This window comes from Dermacentor andersoni, chromosome 5 (genome assembly GCF_023375885.2).
Source record: "Dermacentor andersoni chromosome 5, qqDerAnde1_hic_scaffold, whole genome shotgun sequence".
Classification (NCBI taxonomy): domain Eukaryota; kingdom Metazoa; phylum Arthropoda; class Arachnida; order Ixodida; family Ixodidae; genus Dermacentor; species Dermacentor andersoni.
In genome coordinates, this window is record NC_092818.1 from 133,427,976 (window position 1) to 133,449,036 (window position 21,061).

General features: G+C 46.0%; 1 protein-coding gene across 1 annotated transcript; it reads right to left on the reverse strand.

Moving 5' to 3' along the window:
• Positions 1 to 1,610: 1,610 nt before the first annotated feature.
• LOC126531210 (calsequestrin-2-like) lies at positions 1,611 to 20,944 on the reverse strand. Its single transcript, XM_050178639.3, has 12 exons — positions 20,433 to 20,944; positions 17,948 to 18,035; positions 16,800 to 16,888; positions 16,609 to 16,714; positions 14,428 to 14,501; positions 13,636 to 13,722; positions 11,655 to 11,747; positions 10,851 to 11,036; positions 6,401 to 6,463; positions 4,327 to 4,474; positions 3,143 to 3,454; positions 1,611 to 1,771 (listed from the first exon to the last, which is right to left on the reverse strand). Exons 1-12 carry the CDS (start codon positions 20,691 to 20,693, stop codon positions 1,743 to 1,745), a joined length of 1,536 nt encoding a protein of 511 aa, XP_050034596.1. The 5' UTR covers positions 20,694 to 20,944; the 3' UTR covers positions 1,611 to 1,742.
• Between the last annotated feature and the right edge of the window lie 117 nt (positions 20,945 to 21,061).

Here is a 21,061-nt window from a genome sequence, read left to right on the forward strand (position 1 = left end):
TTTCCTATTAAATACAATTGTTATTTCAATGCTGCATGGTATACATTTTGCACCGTTCATAAAGCTCAATCATATACGCCTATAGGAAAGCCCAAATACGTAATCTATCTCACAGGTCATTATTACACCAATTACTTTTGATTCCGCCTGCCCAAAACTCAACATTGCACTTATTCTTGCGAAATAGAAACCTTGTGTAACGCATAGTTCCTCCGTAACACAGAAACAGTGTACAATGGCATTATAACGCTTTCGAGCAGTTTTTCAAGGAATGCTTTACAACGGCAATATTTTTTACACGTGCGTTAAATTTTGCCCACAAGTTCACCCTATCATTCATTTCGTGATCGCTAAATGTGATCTCGGTCGCATGTAGTTACACCAACGATGCGGGCTAAATTTTGCGCCACTTGCAAGATACTCAAGGTTCGGGAGCACTTGCATGCGCAATTTATTGCAGAAGCGGCCATTAACACACGTTTCGAACTCTGCCTACGCTTAAGTCGTAACATTTCCCCTAATCTCGCCAAATATAAACAAGGCACCTTGTTTTGTTCACCGAGGACCTCGAGGAAGCCAACCAGAAACCCTTTACGACGCATGCAGACAGGAAAACAAAAACAAGGGTTCAGTAATTATTTTCAAAGCTGATTTTTATGCCAAGAACGTGCAAGTTTCGCCACACATTAAGTGAAACATTTCAGCTATTTTCGCCGAACTTCGAAGTTTGTATCTTGTGCACTCTTAGGAATTAGGCAAATCTAGCGAATAAAGGATATACGACACCGGAACGCTTGAAGTAGCAGCGTTCAACAAAAGCTGCAACCGAGCTAAACAGATGACAAATTTATCGTTCGTCACGCACGACTGTCTTCCAACTTCAACGAAATATAACCCTCTGCTTCGCATAGTTCAAGGAAACAGGGGAATAGCAACTGCATGTGTAAAGTATAATTGGGAGAAGAGTATTAAGCAACTTTAAAAACCACATAATAAACCAACACACTTCCAGAACTTTCAGTATTCAAGCATAGAATTTTCTTGGTTATTTTCCCATATTTCCTGTAAATAGGAAATTTCTGCCGCTGTTGATCCTTGTCTCGGGAAGGACGCTTGACTTTTTAAGCGTTTATAACCCCCCCCCCCCCCCAAACAGGCAGAAAAAATAAAGGTTTAGGAATTTTTTTAACCCCTATTTGTTAGACACGCTTCAAAATTCGTCTGTATCTCCCCTAACATTCCCCACTTTTCATTAAAATATAAATTTTGTGAGCAATATTTTGTCAGAAAATGGTAAACTTCCGTATAACGTTTTTTCAGCACTTCTAGTCGCAAGAAATGTTTCGCTGTAAAATCGCCTGCAAAGGCACATCCCGTTGTAGGGATATGATAAAACATGGAGCTAACGCTGAGCATTACTATCGGCAAGCTGCTGCCGAAACGTGTTAGACCAAGCATGCTCAAGTTCCAACGTCGGCAGCACACAGTCGCAAATCAACGTTCTTGCGTCTCGACGGTCGTGATGTTTTGCCTCTCGATACATGCCCCGACTGCGTGTTCATAAGGCTAGCACGTTTGCGCATGTCAATGCAAATACATTTGCGCGGAGATTTATCAAATATATATAACAGGTTTATTTTGTGTAAACAATCGCAGCCATATGCACATGCTTAATAAATTATATGTTGTGGAGCGACATCTGCAACAGTAAACAGTCCACTTGAAATATCCGTAAGCCAGAACTACAGTTCCGCTCTTGCAGCTGTGGCACCTGGAAATAGGTGAAGAGAAAGAAAAGATTATTGCTCAAATAAATTCCACGCATTGCTTATATAGAGCTGCTGTAACGATGAGAAAGTGTCTGCTCAGAGTACACGACATACCATTTAGCAGAATTGCTGCAAACTCCCATGACATTTCCGAGAGCGAGGCGCCCACAATACGACTTACGTTGACTGCTTAAAGTTGCAAAACCAATAGGGACATGGCATCACGTTTAGCGTGCAATGTCAGTATTCGCATCGGTTTTGTTGCCATCAGTAAAAAGACAAGTATGGGCCTCAGGGACGAGATAAAATGTGACCGCGTCGTGTACTGCACACGACAATGCTTAATTTACACGTATTTTCTAAATGTAAAGAAAAAAGTGACCAAAAGAGTGATTGTTCTATGATTTAAGTTCAAGATACATTTCTGTGCAAGACTACATAGTTCAATGTGCACCTGAACGGACCTGCAGATGTACAAAAACTGGGCCTGCCCATAGCGGTGTCGGTGAGTGCGGTTGCGCCAGCATGGCTATTAATGCTGTCTTAAATGAACCACACAAGAAAATTTCAAGTAAAATGAAGCAAGTAGGTCACACTACGAAACATCAAATTGCAAACGTCGAGGGCGTGACAAACAAGTTATCTAGTCAGCTAAGCACGATTCAGTTCGATTACCCCTGCCTTGTGTCAGTTGGCACAAGGCAGGGGTAATTTGAAATCGCTGGGAGAAGCCTTCACTCTGCAGTTGAATTCTGGAGTCCTACGTGCCAAAACCACAATTTGATTATGAGGCACGCCCGTAGTGGGGGGACTCCGGATTAGTTTTAGCCACCAGGGAAATCTTAACGTGCCCCAATGCACGGGACGCGAGCGCTCTTGCATTTCGCCCCCATCGATATGCGGCCCCCAAGGCCGGGATTTAATCCCGCGATCGCATGCTTAGCAGCGCAACACCACAGCCCCTAAGCCATCGCGGTGGGTTTCTCTCTGCAGTGAACATAAATAAGACAACGATGGTGATGATGGTGGTGGTGGTGCTTATATGGTGACGATGTTGATGTTTCAATGCTTCGCGGCACTGTCTATATAACATTAAAGGAATAACCACGCCCGCGGGTATTTAGTGCGTCTCCGGCGCGCATGCGCCGAAGCGCTGCGTGCGAGACGCCAAGGCCCACCCTACAAGCCACACGATTCGCGTAACACTGTCACTGGCCAGTCCTGGTTCTGCGAGCATTCTGATCAGTGATCGCCCTTGCTATCTTCCTTGCTGCATCTCGCGCGCAGAAGTGCATAAAACGCAGCTACAGCACGTGACTGCCGCTTCGGACTAAAGTTTCGGGCTCGAGGCTGGAAAGGCGGCGCGTGCCCACCGGAAGAGATGACGAGCACAGCGGGTGGCGACGTAAGCGTCGGGTGCAGGGCATCCCCAGTGACCTGGCACACCCAGGAGCCATCGTCGCGGCCCCGGGTCAGGCCGCGCACCACGAGGCTGCAGTCCCCGTCGCGACCAGCTCCGGCCCACGACAGGTGCGGTAGCCGGGAGAGGCTGGCCCCCACGTTGCGGCCATCGCGCAGCCACAGGCAGTCGCCGGCCGCCGGGTCCAACACGGTGCAACGCAGCTCGACGGTGCCACCTTCGGCGCCGATCTGGGAGGCTGGAACCTCACTGAAGCGCCATGTGCCTGCAACAGAAAAATAAAAAGAGAACAGTTTATGATGTGAGCCATAAGAGCACACAGTGTACACATATACTGTCCACCCTGACCCCTTCCTCTGCCTCGTACCCAGTGGGATCAGTTTAGCAAGGCAGCCAGCCTATATACGTAATCTTGTAATACGGGGGTTACTGCACTATAAATTTTGGAAGATGAACTTCCACCAACTAGCCCAACTTGCCGCTCTACTACTATATACGTAATAGCCTAGGCAAACCGGCAATGGGTTGCCTTTTTTCTTTTACGTCCCGACTCTCATACTGCGCATTAAATTACACATCGGAGTTTCACGTTTCAAAACCACGATCTGATTATGAGGCACGCTGCAGTGAGACACCGGGTGAATTTTGACCACCTGGTGTTTTATGTGCACCCAGTGTACGGTACACGAGCGTTTCATTCCGCCTCCATCGGAATGCAGCCACCGCGGCCGATGAGGAACCCGCGACTTCGAGCTCAACACCACAACACCACAGTTCACTGAGCTACCGCGGTAGGTTCGTTCTCGCCTGGACGCCGCAGCAGTCGCGAAGCGGTTGGCTCAAAAAGAACCGCTGCTAAGATACCTACGATTCCTTTTAGAATTACATGAGTAACAGTACCACGACCATACGCTGGCACTCCAAGGTAGTTCCTTGTATTCTAGGTCCTTCCTCGCAAGCTTCACCCAGTACAGCGAGGACATGCTTTGAGCGCGTGGCTGCATAGTACTCCAACCAAGCTAAACCGGTACAATCACCACGTTCGAAATAGCATTCGTGAAAAGAAGCCAAAATGTAATTACAGGACCGAGAGAATCTGGGGCTACTACGACAAGCTTTCCGTGCCGGCGTGCTCACCCGATTCCCCAGTTCCATCAGCGGCAAATGCTGCTCCTGGCACCGCTAAAGAGGCAAACCAGACGAGAAGCTTCTGTACGTTCTCCTCGTCCGAGCCTCGGCCCCCGGTAGCGTTGAGCGTCGACACGTCAAACCACTGGCCCTGGCCCTGCAGACGAAAAGCGAAGGAACGGGAAAGGCGGCGCGCACGGGATTTTAGAAAAAATAACATTGCGAAGTTTAAGGAAATAATGAGAGGCACTAGTGACAACGCCTCCTACATCGTGGAGCAGGTAATATGTCCCAAGCTCAACGCCGCGTGCATTGCATAGCAAATCGCCTTAATCCATCTCAAAAGCAACTACGAAGCGATCGCGTAACGTTCTCGCTGGATTTGACGTCAGGTCCATGAGAAACTGTATTAAGGTTATTCAAATCGCATTCTTGCCGCCAGCTTTTGAGAACGTTAACGCGAAGTTATTGTAGATCACTGCGTCGTCGTAGACGACTAAAAGCAACCACAAACTGCAGTTCGAATATCGCGAAATGACACGGAAATCCAGGACGCAGCGTCAACGTGGCAACTTGTCACACTGTTACATCTTTAGCTGTGTGTTTATGCAAAGAAAAGCTGTTTTTATCGCACGCAACGTGGAGATCCTTATTTTCTCTACGTACGTGAGGATGCTGCTTCTGTCATCTGACAGTGGTATGTAAACAAAGAACGTTTCTTGCAAGTTCCCAGAAAGCCAGCCACTAATAAGAACCGACTTGAAAAGTGGATATGTCCCCGAGCTTTTTTCAGGAGTAAGGAGGTTATCCCGAGGAAAGAATGCGATGAGCAGCGCCATGAAAAGGGTGGGCAGTGGCTGACAGTCAGCCGACAGGGTGGGCATAATTCAATAATGTAGCAGCAAGCAGACTTCAGCGATTCATCTGGTCATGAATTCGTTTTGGGCGTACTTGCTGCTGCGACAACAGCAGGTACTCACAGCAGACATTGATATCTTCGTTATCGTTTTCTTTCAAAACAACTTATCTTACCCGCTACGGGGAGTGGATAGGCCAAGAAGCGGGCCGTTACAGGTGTGTGCGCGTACCCCTGAAAGCCCGAACAACATTTCACATCGAAGAAAATTAGAACATTTTGTTCACACTAAATGCATTGGTGCGAAGAAAACTGTTTAATAATTTATTCAAGATTACTACAGTAATAAATTAATTTATTTTTTAGCTATCCACAACTAAGACCTTCCTTCAGCATATAATAACGATAGTAAGGACTACATATGGTTTCCAGCGTTTAAATCAGTTCTTATGCATGAAATAAAGCGTATCGAAAATTGTACGTTGGGTTTTGTTGGGTTGAATAATAAACCAAATAAACCGTAGGAGATATTATAAAGTGGGTAAGAAAGGAGCGCAGAAAGGAGAAAAATGCTAAAATAAATTTCGGGATAAAATAATTCAATATGAAGGAACAAAATCAAACCAGCAATAGATAGTTTTGAATATCTAACAACGTAGTCGCTTGTTCTCAATAACAAAGCTTTAGATTGAAATACAGGCGTCCCTATGGCTGAAGACCAGCGATGGCGCCCCGTGGAAGAGAACGGCTGAGGAAGTTAATGATAGCCCAACTTGGCAAAATTTCCCTTGGAGCTTGTCTCGAAAAAATCAGCTTCTCAAGAACAACCTCGTGATGCCCAACACCATCCGCTGCAGTATTCGTCCGCTAGTTTCGTCCGGAGCACATCCCAAAACAATGTCAGTGCTTGTAGTTTTCTTTGTTGCTATTGGTGCTAGTACTCCGCCATTGAAACGCGATACTCAGGCTGTAATGGCGGCTGGCGCTTTTTGCGCCACCGAGGAGCGCTGAGCAATCGCTTAAGAGGTGAGACACAGTAACGACGTATTTAGAAAGGCATCGATGCTTCCATGCCCACCCTTGAACAACGAAGGCCTTGCCCTCCACACTGCTGTAAACCAGCTAGACGAAATACCTTTTTTCGTCGGACAAGACCTTGTGACCATGGTCGATGTAAAAACTGCAGAAAGTCACAAAAAGCGCCCAGTAATAGTAACGAGAGATTACCGTGAGGAGGTCATGCGTTCCGAGGTGCGGTCCAGGTCCGGTTTGGCCGAGTCGCCTCAGCATCTGCACAGTACACGACGAAGAAGAATATACAAGGTATATTTCGTCGCAGTCGCAGAGTTTATTAAATCGTACTTGAATGTGGATAGAAACGGAGTGTAATCAACAGAGCTGCAGCGTAGACAGATCCTGAAGTCAAATTCCACCACCACAGCCGTGCAAACAACTCGTAGCTGACCTCGAACATGGAGGCGGTATTACACGGAATACTGGTTAAAACGCCGCGAGTATATGTTGGCTATTCGGATGAGATACGCACAAGATCTTTATTTTATGGTCGTTGATCATTACGCTTCAAAGCGAATTCGGGGCTCCGTCACACGTTGCAATTACATTTGATATAAAGCCGTAGAACGCCTGCCCTCGCCACTAAAAAACTGCTGCGAAACTCCCCTAATAGCGTAAAATCTTTCATTGTTTACAAATATTAGGTCAAGGAGGGCTTTAGGTTTCACTCACTGACGTAGCCCGCTAAGTGTAGAAAGCAAGAAAGGCATTGGCGGCCATATCGAGTAGCAGGCGTGCGTTAAAATCTAAGTGCGCAGATTTTCAACACTTTCCTCTGTAAATAACGACAATTTTACTAGTAAAGATTGCCGTAAGTTACACGAAATTTTTTAAGTATTAGCCTTGAGGCGTAGAGCGCATGTCTTATCTCTAAGGTTCAAAATAGACTTCCCGCACAGTGAAACAACTCAAAAACACGCGTTGTGTTCTGGCGCAGTGGACTGATAAGGCCCGTCACTTAAAGTGCTTCGAGGCCGCACACTGCTGTTATCCCGCGAACGAAACCATCTTATTAAGGCGAAATTATATATCTCTTAGTTCAGTCGACTTTCGAATACCGTGAGCGAAAACGCGACAACGACAGGAAAGATACAAACACTATCATCATCATCACCAGTGGCTAAGACGGGCCCTGTAAGCAAGCAAGCAAGGCAAGAAGTTCGGTCCCACCACCAGGCACGTATTCTTTTATTAAAGAAACCAGAAACGAGACAAGAACCTACCTACTTACATGCCTACAGCAAAGTGCCTGGAATGGGGAAAACAATGCTTCGCAGTGAAACAACCTAGTCGCAAAATATCGCGATCTGTTGTAATACGGGCAGCGGACACAAGGGATGGAAGTGCAATGCATGACTGCCTGCCAATGCAGCCGAATGTACAAAGGCGCTGTCTCCGTACGGTACCACGAAAAGCATTAGTGCTTTCTCTGGTTAGTCTGCAGATGTCCTTTGAACATGTAATTATTTTTCAGGGCAACCATAAAGACCTAATGATAAGTATCAGCTTTCTTGATCTTTAGGCTAACATCTCCGAATGCAAGGTAATATACCTGAAACTTTGCCATTGAGATGATTGCTACTAATAAATGCCAGCAGATGTGGTTCACTCACTTTTGTAGAAGAAAACACTTAGGCTACGCGGCAACGCAGCTGCATAACATTCAGAATCCAAGCGCGGCCATGGAATAACCAACCCCGGTTCCTATCCAAGAATGCGTGTATCACGTTTTTGGAGGCTCTTATTTGTAGCCTTATGTTGCACTATGTGTTATAAGTGCAGTTCACCTTGCTGCTGTGCCTTACCCGTACGCGGGAACCGAAACCGGTACTTCGAACGGCCCTTACTCAAGGAGCAATTCCGAACATCGTGTAGCGACTCTGCCACTTCTGGTCGAACACGATGCGCAACGTCTCAACGACAGCGTCTTAAAACACCCCTCGTGGGTACGTGCCACAGTTCAAAGCCCACAATAACAACAATCCAAGCCAGTTGCATTGCAAAACGCCTGCTTGGTAACCATAAGCTATAGGCCTTCGTAACCCGACATTGAGAACCAAATTCAAGAAGAGCGCAAAGATAAGGCCCGAACTTTACTGCCCAGGTGAGTTTAGGGGTAGCGAAAATCCACAACACCTTTCACTTTCCGTGAACGGGAACGAATAGGTCATAAATGGCTACCCCATTGGCCTGAAACGGACAGGCTTGCATGCCGACATGACAGGCGATGACGTAGTTTCCGTGAAACGGAAGCCTGCAGGAGACCAGGCCAATATGTTACTGCAGACTCGTGAATTTTAGAATCGCAACCCAATTTCCATCTAAGTTGTTTCTTTTGCGCAGTTGCAATAAAAAATTTTACTCGCCAGAAACTGCATCACACGCTTCGCCTCCAGAAAGTGTAATGTTCTGGAGGCGAAATGCAAACAATAAATCGGGTGGATGCACACGATAGTCGACGTAGATTTTACATGGACTAGAGTGACGTTTGTTGATTGTCGAGGAAATAATGAGGAGATGTGCATGCACAGCAGTACGTTCATATATGAATATATTTAAGGCTTGTATACCGCGTCAGTAAAATGGAGTAGTGCCCATATAAAATATTCAAACAAAACACGGAAACCATTGACTATCATGCGCTATCGACTAAGAAGTATGTGTGCTTTAGAGGATGCCTACAAGTTCGGACTATATTTACAGGCTTTATGTGACGATTTGTTTTATCGGGTAGAACAGAGGTGCGCTTATTGGCACTACGCTCACGGTCATAACATCGCGCTGTATAGCATATGGTAACACGCACCCCGTCCAGTAATGTGGCTGCCCAGATATAAGGAAAATAAAGAAAAACAATGAAGCCGTTTAAGATGCGCGATTCTGTTAAGAGGTCTGCGCTTTCTAAATATAGCCGTAAACCGACGTTATACTTGCAGGTTTTATCGGACGAACCACACCGAGGATAAACTTGTTTTCAGCGGAAAGCACTCAACCGCGTCGCGCCACTGCGTCTGTACAGGATGCCGCGATGCCCGTGCCTGCTTGCACGAGGTACATGCAGCCCAACGGATCTGTGATCTGATCACTCGAGAATGCCGACTGAACTCCACGAATTTACATTGAAGACTGTGCTGCGTGTGCATGCACGTGAAGAGAGTGCGCTCTTTAGCGCCGCTGATGTGCGACGACACAACGGTGAACGAAACGTCAACGTCCTCCAATGTTTAACTACCACTCCCAGAACAAAGAAGATTGTCAAGCGGCGGCGCTATGGTGTCAAATCACGACCCATTGTGGCTCCATATTTGCCTGCACGTACAAGATTTTGACACAAGTCAAAGTTCTCGGTTCATAAGTTTAGTAGTGGGCATTCCGTCACTGCAGTTTGAAGCGACGATTGAGATATTTAGACCACTTTCCGTTGCCCTGATAACGGGCTATGTTCAGAACGGTCGTGCGGCTTCTTTTGCTTAATTAGGTTGAGGTATGTTGTCTGTTCTTCGTATTTATGTAGTTTTTTTTTACTGCACTTGAACGCTTAACCGAAGCATTAAATTTATCGCGAGTTTTTTCGGTGATCATTGGCGATCTGCTGATGCATTCTGAAAACCATCAAGACGGTCGAGTAGTAGCGATATGACGTTTAACGCTGATTCAAGATGGCGTATCTGTTCCAGGGATCTCAATATCGAAACCCACTATCATCCTAAGATAGGTTTTAGGTCAGATTCACTGCACATACTCTTCCCCTGGTAGTGGTAAACGCGGCACCAAACTATAACCTATACAACAAAGTTTTTTTTAACAAACTAACAATTATTTTTTTTCTCAAATCATGATTACAAAAAGGATATGCAGACGAGGGTCCCAAGGTAACAAGGCCGTACCGGGACCCTCTCACCTTGGTAGCCACCTTGGTTCCCACCTTGGTAGCCCAAGTCATACTGGCTTATGATTGCATACGTTGACAGCCCTACCTGTGACACTTCCGGTTGGGCTCACAAAAATTGCACATTTGTGTCTGGTCACGCTATAGCACGAAGAGGCAGGCAATGTGCACTACGTTCGAGACAGTGGGCAGCCGAACTCCCTCAGAGCAAAATATACTAGGAACGTGTTCACAATAGACGTATGCGCTAAAATGCAGCCATAGCGCAATTTCGCTTCCTGCGATCTATAGACCTGCGAGATAAGCTGTGATAGTGAAAAGAATCACCTCAAAATTTTGTGCACAGATATCGGTTTCCCGAAACACTTTTCTGCCTTCCTATTTATTTAAATCTACTTCCTCTGTACGGCATAGCGAACCGCACATACTGCAAAGCTTTCTTAGATTTCAAGAAGTGCGTTGGATCCGCGATTTCCTTTAGTCGCTTTACCCCCGTGTGAGGTTACAAAGCGTACTTTTTTTTTATTGTTAGCTTTCCTGGCTTTTCATTGTTAGTTTACCTCTCTAGTTCTCTCAAATGTCATGCTGGACGAGCTGCTATACGATACTGCAGAAATGCGCTGCGCTTTCTTCTGGGAACCATAGCGCGACGTGACACTTAATTTGAACCTTTCTAACACCACAGAGTGCTCGCTGAAGTCTAAGCGCACGTACCATGTGAGCCGTGGGCAGAACAGCGGGGTCCACCCAGAGAAGGTTGAAGTGGGGGACGGTGCCAGCCAAAGCGGTGGTGTTGGTGATATTGCGCAGGGTGCGATGCAGAAGCCGCAGGAAGTAGGCACCGAGCGGTGACGCTTCGTCAGCTACGGCCAGCACAGTCACACGGCTTGGATCCACCAGCTGCGCACAACGCACACAACGATCGAGAACTGCACAGATGACACGGGCCACACATACCAGGTCAGCATCGCCCGCAAGCGTTACCTTTAGCTGGAAGTGGCGTGACACTGGCACTAGCACTGCGAGCGAAACTAGGGACGATCAGTGCGAAGCGAGGATTCGGTGCATATTGCTTTCATTACTGCAAAAACTTACCAACATTTTTTTTTAGGAACCCTAACGCAAGAAGTAATAATAAAGATGCACGCGTCTTCCTATTTTTTATTTTTTTGCTCTCGTGAGGAGTTATACAACCCTAAATCACGGAGGGTTGTTGTAGTTGCCTTCATTCTCTTGGAGAGTCGTAGTTTTATGTGCAAACCGCTGCTGAGATTAAGGCACAGCATTTCCTGCCATCATTAATTCATTGCGCGCCTTAAATACGACCGCGACGGCGCTGGGAGGGCCCCTTGATATTCTTCAGCACAAACAGGGTAAATTCCACTTGAATGAAATATTCAAAGACTAGTGCAGCGCCCCAAAGGAAACTACAGGCAACGCCGCTAACATTGAAGTGCTGTTACGCTGAAAATCTAAAAATGAGTTTGAAAGCTTCCAAAAGTGCCAAGTACCACTCACCTCAGGGTCGTGCAGGTTGTGTTCGTCAACCTTGGTCAGGGCGACGTGCTTGTTCTGAGCTATGAAAGTTCGGATGTCTTGCAAGCTTGCCGGCTAATGGAAAAAAGGCAATAAGAATATTTGAACCCCGGTATGCATGAAGAATGCTCAGAGGTCTTAAGAGTTGTGAAACGGGGTCCTAGAAGTTCGTGCCAATAAACCAAAGCACAGTGTGCAAGATCTACCGAGCAAGTTATGAGCACGCAATACGTGTAGGGTTTAGAGAAATAAAGTTGACTGAGTACGACGAGGGCTGGTGGACGGATTATCCATTATGAATGACTACAACGAACAAGTGACCCGCTTGGCCACCTTGTTCTTTGTACATGCTTTGATTCGCTTCCATGGTTCATGAGCGGGTTTTGTAAGCTTGATTTTCTAAAAGCACTACTAGCTGCCTTATTTCCAGTGGACCCGACCAAATGCGAAATACAAGTACGAGAGCAACACAGAACGGATTACTAGATTTATGACTATGTTCTACGCAGTACCTCTTACTATCTTTGCTTTGCCTTCGAGTAAGCAGGAAATAAGTAAGACAATACCAGCCTGTTTATTTTTCTTTTGTTCTACTTGAATGCTGTCGTATTGACAAAAAGCAAAAGAAAATTTTGCCGAAGTTTGTTGTCGGGCCTTTCACGATAATTGTTGCATGAGCAATGAGTTGTCTCATCTGCGTCGAGTGTTAGTGCAGGCGCGAAATCGACGCATCGCCCAACGTTTCGAAGTATCGTGCACCAAGATTTAAAATTATGCAAATGCCACGTAGCTGGACAGCAACAAGGTAATGTTTGCCGTCGCGTGGAGATACATTTTTTGCATACCAACTAATTACATAATTCGCCAATTAATTTCTATCATAATTAGAGGAAAAGTGTTAATGAGAAAATTGTAGAGCAACATGAGAAACTTCTAATACAGCTTTCTGTCGCTCAATACGGGCTATATGAAAGTGTTCTTCCGAGCGTGAAAGAAGCTCGCGAATACACGCAAAGTGCCTCGAGTGGCCAGTCGCGCGGCAATTTCGCGTGTATTCGCGGACTTCTTTCATGCTCGGAAAAACACTGGTGTAGCACTATTGAGCAAGAGAAAACTGTTTCGGGTGTTTTTCATGTAGCTCTACAATTTTCTCATTCACAGTTAATCTATTTATAATACTTGAGAAGTCGATTAACTAATTAAGACAAATTATGCAATCTGACCGAATGCAAAAAGAAAAATCCGAGTATCTTCAAGCGACGGCAAACATTACCGTGGTCCTGTCCAGCTACGTGGCACTTGCCTATTTTTACATCTTGGTGCATGGCAGTTGGGGCACCCTCTATAACAAGGTATTTACATCAACTGCGCCTACATGTGCACGAGTTGTTGAGGTGCCTGTGCAGTCGTATAGAACTCGCGTTGTGGTCAGTAGTCAAGTTGCACGGAAGGGAGCTCAGTATGAGCTGAAATTTCTAAAAGTCATCGGGAAGTGGGGTAAAAATGAAGTGAGGAGATTCGCGGAAACAGCAACGCGTTCAGCCACACATTAAGTATGCGTTTTTTTATTTATGCTAGACAATTGGCATGCTGTGCATGCTGGCCGGCTTCAGTTTCACGCTTGAAACATGTCCCCTGAATTTTTATTGAGCAGGTAATTCGTAATTTCAGTTAATTATCACAATCGTACAACATACCACGCTATACCAGCGTAACACAGCCACCTTGTACTCTAATTGTCTATGTGGCCTGTTCTTCGCGGCGAAACGGGCTGTTCACAGAGCGCAATCGACAAATCCCGTGCCACATCTAACAATCGTCATGCTTTAGCGTTCTGAAACGCAGCTATCACAGGCAGAGAAAATACCGTAAAAAATAAACTCGCAGAATGTATGAAGCTTCTTTTTCGCCTTCTGCCTTTCACAACCACGTGTAGTCCATAAGGCGTCCCAAAGACACTCACGTTCTGGGGGCAGGTAACGGGCTGCTTGACAAACGGGCTATACAGGGCGATCTGACCGACCGTGCTCAACTTCAGATGCTTGGCCACCTAAAGAAAAAGAACAGCGGCGCACTTGGTTTAAGGATCGACACTGAGCACAAAACACAGACGACACTGAGCGCAGAACGCGGAAACAGTGTTTTGGTCTCAGGCTGATTGCTGCACGCACTAAATCACTCAATAAAATTGGGTCCGCGGAATCGCGCAGGTTCTGTGAACCAGATCAGAACAGATCTTTGTGCTAAGACGCACATATGTTTCCCAAATTAAGCGGGACAAAGCATCAAGCTTAGAGAACTCAATAAGTCTTCGGTCTCTTCAAGACAATTCTGCAACAAGGGCATGCTTGACGCCTAAAAGACGTTGAGTGCCGTATGGCAGTTTCTGCTAACTCTTCAAACATAAGTGGACAATTTTTAAGCTATACAATTTCTCGATTTAATACCGTGGTGTTACCCGCTGTCAGGCCAACTGAACGACTTCCGACTTTTACGCTATCCTTCAAGCTAGCCCTTTTCTATTTCGTGTCGAAAGCCTTCTGATACACAAAATGCGGCAATCACACAGGCGTCGCATGCAAGGCGACTTAACTCGAAACACGATTCCATCGTGTGACTGGTGCAAAATAGGGACAAGCACAATCCTACCCACTCCAGCACTCTGTTCAAGCAATGCCGAGGCACGAGCGACGTGCCTATGTCTAAAAAAATATGTTTTCTCCCACACGGGAGGTAGTGAATATGATGAACTCACATTTCTGTCGAAGACTGCATAGAACCGAGCGTGGTGGCCTTCGGTAATGGAGGCTTCCTCAAACAACTTGTAGTCTGGAGGAATTGTAGTAGAAAAATAAGCTTCAGGAATGAGCGCCGTTTCCGCGATATTTCACTCAACACGTGATGTCCGTAAGTGCTCTGACATTTTGAAAATGAGCGAAAGAATGAGTGACTTGATTTCCCATAAAATAATTCTATCATGGCGTTCTGAGTAAAAAGTTGCGTCCAGGCAACTTGTTCAGCCCAAAACTCCATCAAAGGCAACAAGAGGCTGTGGGCGCTCACATGCGAGTACACACGTGCGTAGCAATCAATTTACAAAAATGTATGTATACAAACAGGAAGTAGTACATTTTAATAATTAGAAAGCGAGTAGTCTTCGTGCACAAGAAAATATAAAATTTATATATGAGCAGTATAAAGATTAGTTACGAAAACTTTAAAAAATGTAGCATGACGCTATAATCGATACAGCACAAACTAAAAAAGCGGTCGTATACTGCATAGCATATGTGCAAAACCAATAAAAAATACCAAGAGTTACTTTGACTGGAAGTAGTTTTCCAAGCTCCATAAGGACAGAGGATCTATTTTTCGTAAGGCAAGGTTACTGACTAATGTGGGGAGTATGTCGAAGCATTTGTTGACCATAATTCGTTCTTGAGTGCGGAATGTTGCATTGTTCAGGTGTCCTTGTGCCATAGGCTGCAACATGCGTACATAGACAAGCTATACTTAAAATACAGTTTACCGCGTGCTGGAGTTCCTTGCGATACGCCAGAGCCACACGGTGTTGAAAGATTTTTAAATCTAAGTATATTAAGTCCTGTAAACAGTGGCTGCGTAGGTGTGTCGTACGACTTATTACATATCAAACTTTTTTTTCTGCGAGAGAGACAATGTATATTACTTTCAAATGCCGTGCTCTGTACTAGACAGCAAAATGACTTAAGATTAAAACATTATAAATTAGTATACTGTTTTGGTTTTCGTGCTAGATATTTAAGGCAGTACACTGCGCCTACGACTTGGGACAGTTTTCCAGCGAGGAAGTCGTAAGAGGTTTTCCACGACATATATTTATCAAAGACGATAGCTAGCGTTTTTATTGTTTTTACAATTTCAACTTTAGTTATTCTGTAAGTGAATCTGTTTCTGGTACAAGTTTCTTATTTAAAAGTCATTTTCAAGCTAAAAATAAGTTTAGTTTGTATTAAAACAAGCTTTTAATAAATGCTTTAGTTTTCTTTGCATTAATTTTAAGGACGTTTTCAAGAGGCCATTCGTAGAATTTCCTTAGATCAAAGTTGGCTGTCGTTAAAAGGCTATGTGCATCGTTTTAATTAAATAACGTGGTGTCGTCAGCGTAGATGACATTGTGTTAGGATCAACATTAACTAAGTCAGTTAGGTACAAATTAAAAAGGGGACCCAGAATGCTTCGTTGCAGAATACCAAGCTTAACTGGCCTGACATGTGATATAGCGTCAAGTTGCACAAGCTGCTTTCCGCGTTTCAAGTACGAAGTGATTAGGTCTAGTGCTACGCCCCGTGTACCGTAATAAGTTAGTTTTTGAAACAATAGAACTTGATTTATACTGTCAAATGTCATAATGTAACCTATATATACTCCTAGGGTTGAAAAATATTTTTCCAGGTTGTTCAGAATGAATTCTTTTCGTTCAAGGAGGGCAACTTCGTGGACAAATGTTTTCGAAAAGCATGCTGGCAACCAGAAATCAATATCCCTTTCAGCAAATAATGTTATATGACAGACAATAACTTTCTGCAATCCTTTCGAAAAGATAGGTAATGTGAAATGAAAGTGGTTAAGGCAACATTATTTCTGTAGTTGCAGAGAGCGTAAGCATAAGACGTCATGCTAGTATTTATTGTCCGATGATGAAAAAAAAATAGGCACCTTAGTCATCTTGCAAACACAAGCGGCAGAACTGAAGCTATAGTGTACTTATAAGCTGTATGTTCTTAAGGTACCTGCAAAACTTTAACTGAGAACAATCTCAAGAGCGCCGGCAAGTCTTTATTCTGCTGGAAATTAGTGATAATATATAGATGCGTTGATGCTAGAATAACTGCTGTAATTCATAGATATTTCCGCGTTCTTTGTGCATGTTACATAAGCTTCGCAAAATTCTCACCTGCGGCGCCATTAACGAAGAAACCGACCACCTTGAGGTCCTGTACGTGATCAAAGGCTGCCTTGTCCACTTTGCCTGTGATCACCGATATGCTGGGTTGAGATGCCTAGAGTTTCAAGTTTATATTGTAAAAGGAGCGTATCACTGCGAACACAGTAGGCACCTCTGCAACGAGAGATTCGAAAACTTGCCTTTTGGATCCAGGAAAGGAGAGATGATGTCGTTCTCGTGCCGCTGTAGGGAACCGCTCTGCCCTGGCGGAAAAGAAACCAGCTGCCCACTGGAACAGCCGCAAGCCAAAGCCTTCAGTTGCGTGCATACCTTAGACTGATTTACTATCCGTGGTGCGCATTCGACGTTACTGGGTGAAGGGGAGGGGGGTTGCGCATAGCGCTGTAGAATTGACGCATTTAACAAATTCAAGGTCCTGGGATTAGATAAAACAAAAAGGTGAGCCAAGTGCAGAGGTGCGTAAACCATGTCGGCGACGTATTTGGTTATCAAAGTCACTGTAGAGCAAGATAACAGCGCTAACGCGGAAAACTGCTTTTCCCGAGTGTGTGAAAAAGTTTCACCACAAAATTCATTAAATAACGCTGGTGCAATTCTCAGCAATGATTTTGCAAGCGCAACACAAACTAAAAGCTTCGAAGCAAAAATTCGATGCGACTGACAAAATTTAAGTTTTATGCACCCTGCGAGCGTGCGCACGTATGCTAGCATGTGCAAGAGACGCATTTTGGAAGGCAACTGACAAGAAATCCACGATTGTTTTACTCTGCGGAAGTTTACCTGAACACCTTATCGCTAGAGAGGCCAACGACCGTCGCAGAGTATCATCTACTGGCCTACCCGCCATGGTTGCTCAGTGGCTATGGTGTTGGGCTGCTATGGTGAGGTCACGGGATTGAATTCCGGCCACGGCGGCGCATTTCGATGGGGGCGAAATGCGAAAGCACCCGTGTACTTAGATTTAGGTGCACGTTAAAGAACCTCAGCTGGTCGAAATTTCCGGAGTCCTCCACTACGGCGTGCCTCTTAATCAAAGTGGTTTTGGCACGTGAAACCACATAATTAAAATTTTAATCTACTGGCCTTTTTTGTGTGACAGCATGCCCATTCCTTTATACAGAGTAGCAGGTGCATTAACGCTTCCCATATGTTCGCGGCTGACCATACCAGAACTAGCGCGAAATTGCTTGCCTTTTTTTTTTTTGCAATATGTAATGTCTATCTGCACATCCAATGGCTGTTCTGGAAAAACGGCGACGCAAGCAGCCAACATGTATTATGCCACCAAAGCAATAAATCAATAAATAACTAAATGAATCTGCCGTACCAATCGCGTTAGGGACGGTCTCTTTGACTATGGATTCGGGAGCGTCGCAGAACTTAAAATTCTCTCCTTCCAACAGCTGGGCTGCAGTCTGCAAAACAGAGAAAAGCACATTTATCGTGATTCGTTTGCTTCCATAGTGGCTTAAGACAGCGAACCCACAACACGAAAATCAACGTTGGCTCTAAAGCCCCACTACGCATAATCGGATCGCTTCAACAAATATGTTCTGCTGCTTTCTGTACCACGAGTGTATACGGCGCCTTGAGTGAAGACTACCGCTTCCATCCATTGTTTAGTGCAACGTTGTTCAACTCGAATTTCATGTGGTTTCATCGGTGCTTCTGCGGTTTTATTTCTCACCAGTGCTCGCGTTCTCGAACGTGGAGAGCACTTTACTTAGTACTGTTACCGCGCAGCACAGAAACGAACGAAAATTGTCTATGGTCCAGCAGGTTCAAAGAAAATGTCAGCACCCGCTGCTGACACGAAGGTGCATCACCTTGACCACTTCGCAGGGCTTCCAGAGGCGACATGGCCATGAGGGTCAGGTTACGGAAGGTGTAAGAGCCACCCCCGGCCCAAAGCCTCTGAACATAGATGAAATGGTAAAATTTTGAGTGTACGCCAGTTGTAACAAGACTGCGTGCTGGTAACAATGGCTAATTCAATAAGCCATTCCCTCGCACTCCTGCGAAGGTCGTTTAACAATGCGACTAAGCTTTATCGTAACAATAAGCGCGATCATGTGGTGTTAACAAAGCCGGAATAATGATACTAAAGTGATTTTTCGCTGCAACAGAGCTTTGTCATTTTTTACGACCATCAGAACGCTTCGACAGCGCTCGGAAACGTCCAGCAGCCTAATGTGCCACAAGCGAGTCATCGGAGCTCCTGTTGGTGGTTTTGCGTGCTCACGAGGCTGCTGAGGCACTTCAAACCTCGTTACAATGGAGGTCACTCAGGCTTACCGAGAACGCATATGTAATGGAGGGACGTGGAGGCTAGGCTAAACCCGGGCTGTGGCAGTAAATAGGGTATGACCTCAGCGAAGTGTATACGCACTTCGGTAGGGCATTGGTTTAAACGCGAATGAATTCCGAGGTCGAGCTACAGTGAGGAGCACAGCAGAGCGACAAACAAGCGACGGCACGCGCGAAGTGCGCAGCAGTCAAACTTTGAAAGGCTACAGACACACAACAGCAGTGCGAGGTCAAACGTACAAGGGAAACGGCAAGCAGTGTCAGCCAATCTCGTCAAAAGCTGGCAGCTGCGAGTGAAACTTGCATTCCAGCAAACGCCGAGCTTCAAAGGTAACACGGAGAGAACGATCGCGCGACGTGAGCGAATTTTGTTTCTTGTAAAGGAGTGAGTGGAATGGTGCCAACTCATTGTAAAATAGAGTCCTATAGTATCTGGGAAGGACTAAAGCAGCGTCGCGGCATGTCGGCTTTACCAGGATGAAAACATCTCGGTGTGAATTAAGCGCACGTAATTGTGAGAAACCGTGGAATACTCTTTTAGGAGCGCACGTACAAGCATTCCCGTTGTACTGATTTTCTGAATGTAACTTATCATTGACATGTGGTTGGCTCTCGCTACAGTCGGATCAAAAGCTAAGTGTCACATTCTTGGGCGAATGAAACTGAAAAATATAAGAAGAGGTGCGGGATTTTATCTTTAGGACTCTGGTGTCCGTTCCAAAGTGAAGCTAGAAAGACTACTGACTGCACACACATTCACAAAGCTGCGCGTGGGCAGTTTATAGACCCACTGCGAAGCTCAATTACAGAATACGTCACGCAAATAGGCATATCCGGCAGCGCACTTGGACAGGCGCTCCCTGTAACAAGCTTCGCGCTGTTTGCAGCTCCACAAAACATGCGAAGGAAGCACCAACTTTGCTGCCGGATGCATAATACCTCTCGGCAAAATAAATACCCGCTATGAGCCGCGGACTCTCGAAATGATTAGCTGTACAAAGCGCCTGTGCCCGCTAAAGTGGAATATCAACTAAAGCAAGTCTGAACCCTGTTCGTATACCTCATCGCTGTCCCATATCCTCATGCATACAGAAGGAGCGCACGGTGAGAATGTAACGTGGTTTGTGTAAGGGTAAATTAAGGTTTACTGTACAAGCCTACATTGTTTCAATGAACGACGGCCTAGTGAGGGAACCCATAGTAGTTCCAACGACCTTAGGTGTTTCACTTAACGTACGCAGACATTTTGAATATCCCGCCCCCATCGACACGCAACTACTGAGGTAGAAAATCATCCTAGACCTTTCAGTCTGCCAGCATTACGGCATTATATACAGTCCCTTAATCACCGCGACAGGTCACGTACACAGTTACTCGCAGTGCGAATTTAACGCGGGTTTAACGAACGGAATACGCTATTCGTTCGTTCGTTCAGCATGCCCCGCTCAAGCGAGAGCAACTGGTGGCTACGTTTTCCCTGGAAAGCGCTTCTCCGGCAGTCTCACCTCGAAGGCGTCCTCGGCTCCGCAGGGCTGTTTCCTCGCCCCGGCGTCGCTGGACACGCGAACCACCAGCACGGCACCGCTGGTCTCGGCCGCGGCCTGCACCAGGGTCTGGCTTGTCTCCAGTCGGCACACGCGAATCACGCCGTCGTGCGTTGGCAAGTCCAACAGACCCAGTAAGCCGGCTGCCGTGCCGCAAGCCGGCGAACAGAACGCGGCGACCAAGGCCGCAGCAAGCAAGCACGGAGTAGCTGCTGCACGCATCGCTGCCCTGGCGCTTGCGGTTTGCAAACACGGGGTCACTGTGAACGGCTAGTTTGCCGCAGCTGCACGGGGCTTTCAATACGATTGCTGCGTTGGAGATGCGCGGAGCACTGGCGGCTTGCGAGCTGCGACTTTGCACAGAGTGATCGACTGGTCGACTGGCGGCGGAAGGTGTCACCGAACAACGCCCTCCTCTCTGCACTGGCGTCCTCTCGACTGTGCCTGACGCACTTGTCTGTTCGCCAGCGATAACAACGAGCGTCCCGCGACCGACAACAAAGCGCGCGTCGGCGGAACGCGCCCGCAACCGCTTGCGCAGAAATGCCAAACTCGCGCGATCTAAACTGCGTCACGCTGTAGCGCTACGT